Source organism: Humulus lupulus, chromosome X (genome assembly GCF_963169125.1).
Source record: "Humulus lupulus chromosome X, drHumLupu1.1, whole genome shotgun sequence".
NCBI classification, from domain to species: Eukaryota; Viridiplantae; Streptophyta; class Magnoliopsida; order Rosales; family Cannabaceae; genus Humulus; species Humulus lupulus.
Window position 1 is genome coordinate 170,853,195 of NC_084802.1, and position 7,748 is coordinate 170,860,942.

The following is a 7,748-nucleotide window of genomic DNA, read 5'->3' on the forward strand; positions in this document are numbered from 1 at the left end:
CTCATGTGCTGTCCTTGGTCTCTTCCTAACTCTCTCAACCACCGCTCCTTCAACTCCAACTTCAATCCCTATGGAAATTGGACTGAAATATCTCTGGAGGTGCTCACCAATGTCAAGAACGACTTTCTTCTTCTTCTTGTACGTTCTTTCTTTTGTTTCCTTTTCTTCTTCGGTATATATTACTGTCACTGAATTTTTTGGAGCCAGAATTGCATATATTAACTCTTTTTAAAGCTACATATCCAGGACCTATTTATTTTGATATATATATATTCGACTTGAGAAAGAATGTGAGATATTTGGTTTTGGCTTATTATCTTAGACAAATTTATGCTCACTAACCATTTGGGTATTCTCTTCTTTCTCTCCGTAGTAGCTCTATTTTTTTTTCTCATTGTCTATCTATATTTCTATATGTATACATTTTGAATCCTTCGCAATAATTTTTGGAATAGGGGATATCTCAATGACTTCACCTCTGTTGGCCTCTTCGTTCCTAATAGCTTCTTCTTCAAAATCAGGGCCTTTCCCAGAGAATTGCTTCCTTTCATGAGCTTTGATGTGTATATTATTTGGTGTAAAGTATATATAGAAGCATTGGGTTATGCTTAGAGGGCATATCTATTTTTTATATTCATTGATTTCAGATCTATTCCATGGATATACATACACGGTATGCTCTCTCGTCAGCCCTTATTGGTGGTGTAATGGGTGCACATGCTCAACTATGGGAGGTATATTTACTATAATTGTAACGACCCAAAATCGCTAATAAGGCTTAAGGGCCTTGATTAGTGTGCCAGGAGGGCATGTTGGGATTTATGTGTGATTTTATGAGTTAAATGCATGATTATGATTTAAAGCATGTTATATGACTAATTGAACATTCGAGATGCATGACTACGTGGTTAGTATGCATGTTAGGTGAAATAAATATGCATGTGGACCCCATTTGCATGATAGGGGTAAATTGGTAATTTTAGCCCGCTGAGGGCATATATGTGATAATTGTATTCTGTGAATTGTACCACGTGAGTGTGGTGTTATTATTGTGATGCACGTGCCGAGACGGTCCTAGAGAGCAAATTAACTTAAAAGTCACAACGGGATTTCTATACCCGACTCGGGAGGAGCCTAGGGGTACCTTGGGAATTTTATGGTTAAGTTGAGATTTAGCGGGTTATGGTTATTGGTGATTGAGTAACCTGGGTAACCATTAGTTACTGCTGTGAGTAACAAGTTTAGTTGGAAAATGGTAGAATTGAAATATTAGTGAAAGGACTAGAGTGCCCTTGAGGACTTAGTTGGGAAAGGATTATTTGGAGGGGTAGCATGGTCATTTGGCAAGGGGTTTAGAAAATTTTCAGCTGGGATTATAGGGTACATGGTTTGGGCATTTGGGTTATTTGATGGCTTTGTTAAAAATAAAGAGAAGGAAAGTTAGGGCAACGAGAAGAAGAAGAGGAAGAAGAGAAGAAAGGAGCTGAAACTTGAAGGATTTAGGGGGAGAATCAAGGAAGCTTAAAGGTTGAATTCTCTCTTGAGGTAAGGATTTTATGCAATCTTTAGGTTTGTTTCTATTTTTGATTTGAGGAATTTAAATGCATGAGTTAAGTTTTAAGTTTTGTTTGAGTTTGCTGAAATTAGAAATCAAAGGGTGGAATTTGAGTGTGATTATGTTTTGATCTTGATGCTAGTGTTTATGGGTTGTTAAGTGGTTCATTTGAGGTTTTGAAGTGATTTTGGGGCTTAGGTGTGAGTTTGGGAGTGTTTTGGATGATGAAATGCAGAGGAAAAACCCAGTTTTTCTGGGTTCGCGAAGGAGCGTCGCGGCCCTATTCTTGGGCGCCGCGGCGCGAGGCTATTTGCAGTCAGGGAGCTCTCTGACTTCTCTAGGCGCCACGGTCCTTGCGGGTAGCGCCGCGGCGCTACGCCTTTTTCAGGATGGGAAATTTTGCAAATTTGAGCTTTTGCTCCGGGGGTTCGGGGGATGTTTCCGATGAATTGTTTTAGGAATTTGGGAGTCCCAAGAGTGTGGGATTGGTCCCGGGAAGTGGTTTTGAATTGATTAGTATTAAAGGATGTTTCATGTGTGTTGTGACTAGGATATTGGAGAGGTTCGTGCTAGAGGACTGTGCTCGCGGCTTTAGTGCATCAGGAAGCTCGGAGTACAGGTAAGAAAACTATAACACCCGTAGGATAGGGCATGGGCCCATAGTGTGATTGCGGGGCACGGCCCTATATTGCATGATGAGATGATTGCAGGGCACGGCCCTATATTTTGCATTACATGTTAGGGTGTAGACTTAAATGAATTGATATTTTTTGGAATGTTGTTTGAGTTATACTATATGTGGTTATAGTGGAATGATACGGTGCGGAGCCGAGAACGGCAATGGAGCCGAGAACAGCGAAAGGCCGAGAACGGTAGTGGGGCCGGAAGTAACACTTAGCACATGGGATGCTTATAGTCAGGGTGGGACCCAGTGGATACATGTGAGATCCTACGGTAAGGACCGAGACCCCAGGTTTTGGTAAGGCTTCTGGGGCGGCATGGCCGTGTTTGCTTAGTCTAATGGTTGACTTGTTTATCTGTGGATTATCTGATATGATTAACTGTATAATTTGCATATGTTATGTTCTGCATGAGTTTTCTTGCTGGGCTTCGGCTCACGGGTGCTCTGTGTTGCAGGTAAGGGCATAGATTGAGTCAACCAACCATGAGTATGGAGAGCGTGAAGCGACGCGTACATGTTTGGCCTGCCCGACTGCTTTGGTCGGGGGTTTATTTGAGAAATGGCTGTAATAATCTATGATTTTTATAACTAATCAACTGTAAACTTATTTCAAGATGTAAATAGTTTTCAAACCTTATTTTGGGATCCCAAATGTTTAATATTGGAAGTTTTTAATGAAACGACGCATTTTCAAAGATTATAGCCTTAACTTTTTATTAGTCACACTTTTGTTTTAAAAACCTCGGTTAGCGAGTTCATTGCACACTGTTTTGTCTTAAAACTCACTTGGTAACGGCTCTAAGGAAGTAGGGCGTTACAATAATTAATCTTCTATGCTCTTCTACTTTTGTAGCATTCCTTTTCAGAATGTGTTTGAGTAGTTATATTTATGCTCATAATATTCTTTTTCTTTGTTTTGTCTGTTGCACATTAATTGTTTGTTAAAATGCCTTAGTTAAAATGAATGAAAAAGGAAAATGAAAATGAAAACGAAAACGAAAAAGAAAATTGGTTTTGAGTTTAACAAGTGTTTGTATTGATGCCCAGTCCCAGATCTTAAAAATCCATAACGTGATATATTTGTTTATGAAAAAAACAAGTTTGGGATTGAGATTCCTAAGGTTGAAGTTAGATTCCAGAATTTGTCGATTGAGGGAGATGCATATGTAGGAACTAGAGCTCTTCCAACTCTGTTGAATTCTAGTCTTAACATGATTGAGGTAACTTCAAATATTTCAGCTCATACTAATAACTCTATTTTTTTACTCTTAATTTCTTGGTGTAAATTCTCAGTTCTCTAACCTATAATCCCATTTGAATAGGGAATCATTGGAATGATTGGACTCACTCCATCAAAGAAAAGAGTGGTTAAGATACTCCAAGGTGTGAGTGGTATAGCAAGCCCTTCAAGGTATGTTCATTGGTAACTTCTACTAATTTTCATATAAACTCCTTCAAATGCTATATAACTCAAATTGATTTATTTTCAGGTTGACTTTACTTCTTGGTCCGCCTGGATCTAGAAAAACAACATTACTAATAGCACTTGCTGCAAAACTTGATGATGATTTAAGGGTTTGTGCTCTTCTATTAATACTAGTCTGATGTATTAAAATGTTTACAAGTTTGGTTATTACGTCTATACTGATAACTTGGGTTTGACTTTGACAAACAAGTATCTGGAAAAGTGACATACTGTCGCCATGAATTTGAAGAGCATGTACCTCAGAGAACCTCTTCTTATATTAGTTAACATGACCTTCACTATGGTCAGATGACAGTCCGTGAAACTTTGGATTTTTCGGGGCGGTGCTTAGGAGTTGGTACAAGGTATGACTTGCTAGTAGAGTTGTCTACACGGGAAAAAGCAGCTGGAATTAAACCAGATTCTGAGATTGATGCCATCATGAAAGCCACAGCTATGGAAGGCCAAGAAACCAGTTTGATCAATGATTATGTTCTAAAGGTTTTTTCTTCTCCATTTTGAGATTGCTTGCGTCTTTGAGATTTGAATTTGAATTTGAGATTTGTACCTTGAATTACTTTTCAATAAGTTCGTTTATGTACTTTATAATTATAATTGTGGTACAGATGAGTTGTGATAGTGGAGCCACAGCTATGTACTCATTATTCCATGCATGCTATGCTTAGAAAAAAGCACATATTACTATAAATATATAACCATTTTTCTGTGGATGAATATTAATGCAGTTAATTCATCTCGATAGGCATATATTTATATAAGGTGGAGAAGAGAGGCTTTTCATACACATAATAAATATGTGTATGTGTATGTGTGTGAAAGATATGAGGAAATTTAAAAGTGCAATTATGAGAAAGGAGTTGTCCGAAGCTAAGAGACAAAGAGGGATCTCCATGACCTTTCTTATAAATGATCTTCTCACTGATTTCCACTTACACATATACAGATTAGAGAGAGAGAGAGAGTGTGTGTGTGTGTATGTGCAGGCACCATTAAATACCATTGTTTTACAGTGATTGATTTGTAGGCATGAGAGAGAGATGCCTTTTTTCTATTTACTATCATTATTACTTATGCATGTTACACGTAAAACTACTTATCAATCCATGGATTAAGAGTCTATAATAATAATAATGTAATTTTTTGAACTTCAAAGCAATTCTTTCAAATCTAAGATTGGTACCTCAAGATATGTGTATGCAAATAATGCTATAAGCCTACGTCTCTACAGGATTGGAATTCAATGGACTGGTCTGAAGGGTGTGTAAGAAGTAGTCCGCTGAGCTGCCATGATCAAGGGAAAGATGGCTTTTTGAAATTTTCTGGTTGGAAATTGCTGGATGCTCAACATACATGGGTGAACAAGAGTATGAATCTACAGGAATATAGGGATAAATGTCTGAGAAATTGTTCCTGTATGGCTTAAACAAACTCAGATATCAGAGGTGAAGGCATTGGCTGCGTCGTCTGGTTTGGAGATCTTTATGATATTCAACAATTTCCTTCCAGCAGACAAGATCTATTTGTTCGACTGTCAGCTTCAGAAATAGGTACAGATTACAGGTTGAAAATTTTAGTTCCACATCAAGTTCAAATTCCTTTCCTTCTATTTTAATTCATTAATATTTTCTTTTCTTGCTCCAAAAATTTATTTAGGAAAAGCAAGAGCTAATCTTAAGGTGAAGAGAGCAGTGATAATTATAGCTATTCTGATTGGATTAACTTGTGGGATGATTTTAATTGGCTTTTACATTTGCAAGTGGAGAGCATTTTATGGTAAGAGTCTCTACCCTTACTTCATTCATCTATCAATGTAATATTTTAGCTGAGTAATATTTTGACCTTGCAAATCCAAGAAGTATATGATCTATAAAGAAATTGACAAGTTTTTATTCTAACAAAGTAACAATTGCCATTGAGGGTTAGCCAACATTCATGGATAACATTAAATTTCATTTGAAACCGAATAGAACTTAAAGAAAATACTAATTTTGAAGACACGTACAATATAGATATTTTTAAGCATACCTGGAAATTTTGAACAGAACAGATGCATTATTCTTGTGAATATATTTTAGAATCGACCATAAGACATGGTTTGTGTGAATTGGATGGGAATTTTTTAACATGCACATACAGAGCATTTTTCTTGATATGTGTATATAATTGGTGTTATCATGTCATTTGTTGTTGCTTTATTGGTATTCTATAAATATTAAAGAGATCAATGCTCTAAATGTGAGTTTGAATGTTTGTTATTTGTGTGCTATATAAGTTTATTCTTTTTTTTTTCTTTCACTTTTGTCTGCTACCTTGTTTATAATATATGGTCAAATTTGTTAAAATTCCATTTAGATAGATAGCCATGTAGAGTATTTGTGGAATACGTAAGTAATATTCGGTCATTAATAACTCTACATGATACCTTTGAATATAACTAATAAAGGTAATATATATATATGGTTATTAACTCTCATGCATGTTTTGCTCAAGCAAAAAGAAAAAAAAAAGAAAGAAAACAAGAGCAAACTGAGTTTGATGAAGAAAAACAAAAGAGCTGAAAAATGAGTAGTAAATCCCTCTATTAATCATAGACCAATAAGGACTCTACTCCTAGCAAAACCTCAAGGACTGGCACTGTTTTTGTAGCCTGATCTGATCTTAATTACAAACTTTGTATTTAACAATAACAATTTTTGAGCTTTTTTTTTTTAGGAGAAGATAAGAAATGAATTTTCCCATGTTGAGAATGGTCATTTGGGGTCATTGGGATTAAAGAGTGTTGATCAATCTAATCTGTAAAGTGTGTGGAAGGTTTCTTTGAGGCAGAAATAAAATTTTGAAGAGAAAGAGAAAGATATCTTTGGGATTATATAATCTTGTAATTAATGATATTTTTCTAATTTACTATCTAGAATGAAACAAAGTGTACACTGTTCAGTGCTTAGTTTGTATTTGTTAATTACTTTAACACATGCTTATTAATTATACCTTATTTATGCTCTTATTTCAATGTAATTATTGTTAGATTATTAGCCAAGTTGGACAAAAACGGGGTAGATTGAATATTGAGGAAGATGATGATGGGCAACCAAGGAAAAAGGTTCATCTAGGTGTTCCAGCGACACAATGGATTTCAGTTTACAATGCTCGCCAGCCAATGAAACAGAGGTGCATTTTTTGAATGTTATGTTTTTTTTTTTACCCTTGAAGTAGTATCATTTGTCATTTCTGTTGATATTACTAGCAGTATTCTGCCTATATTTCTCTCTGTTAATTTTTAAATGCTTGGATTGGAACCATATACAACTTTCTTAATCTCTCTATTTTTCTTTGTTGCCAACCATAAGCAAGAACAAGTGCCCTACCAGCTGTCATGTTCTTCTTCTCTGTGCGTCTCTCAAAATCTCTTCTATGGTTTTTAGTTTTCAGTTTCATATTAATAAATATATATATTTGTTGACATACATGTGTTTATTGTTTGTACTATATTCATTTATATATAAATATATATTATACTGTTGTCGGATATGGCTTTGTACCACTGTTTTTTTTTTTTATCAATTGTTCTGTATATAGCATGCACTATCTATATTTATATATGTTATATATAAAATTGAAATAGCGTAGGCAATAGACTCTAAGTCTGGCTATATCTACATATAAGATATATATATATATATATTAGAAAATTTGATGAAAAGTGGTTGTTGTTCTGATTGTTTTTTTTTTTTTAACCTTTGATTATGTTTATATGATCAGCTTTAGTGGTAAAACTGCTAAAAAGTATCATGTAGTATATATAATTTTTGTTGTCTAACATAGAAATGTGGTGTAAATCCTACACCCTTAAAGAACAACAAAACAAGAAAGAGTAATGCAGAAACATAGAATAAAAAATGATAAAACTTTAAAACAAAAAACAACACCAAACACATTACTTGGTTCAATTCAATTAAAAGCCTACATCCAAGGTAGAATAGCCCCAAATAATGGCTGATTAGACATTATTCTTTCTTGAGTATAAG

General features: G+C 35.1%; 1 protein-coding gene and 1 long non-coding RNA gene across 2 annotated transcripts; both read left to right on the top strand.

Annotated features, from left to right (window-relative positions):
• The first annotated feature begins 3,977 nt into the window (after window positions 1–3,977).
• LOC133806450 (pleiotropic drug resistance protein 2-like) lies at window positions 3,978–5,146 on the top strand. The gene is made up of 2 exons (XM_062244549.1): window positions 3,978–4,203; window positions 4,952–5,146. The coding sequence occupies exons 1-2, from the start codon at window positions 4,012–4,014 to the stop codon at window positions 5,144–5,146; spliced, it is 387 nt and encodes a 128-aa protein (XP_062100533.1). The 5' UTR covers window positions 3,978–4,011.
• Window positions 5,147–5,182: 36 nt separating this feature from the next.
• Window positions 5,183–7,110, top strand: LOC133804628 (uncharacterized). The gene is made up of 3 exons (XR_009878553.1): window positions 5,183–5,270; window positions 5,377–5,496; window positions 6,749–7,110. It is a non-coding gene; the product is annotated as an uncharacterized LOC133804628 (long non-coding RNA).
• Window positions 7,111–7,748: the final 638 nt, after the last annotated feature.

Excerpts from the sequence above, each read along its gene's own strand:
- LOC133806450 (XM_062244549.1), top strand. The coding sequence starts at position 4,012 with ATGACAGTCCGTGAAACTTTGGATTTTTCGGGGCGGTGCTTAGGAGTT. Across the intron at positions 4,204-4,951 it reads TCAATGATTATGTTCTAAAG|GATTGGAATTCAATGGACTG; the intron begins GTTTTTTCTTCT and ends ACGTCTCTACAG.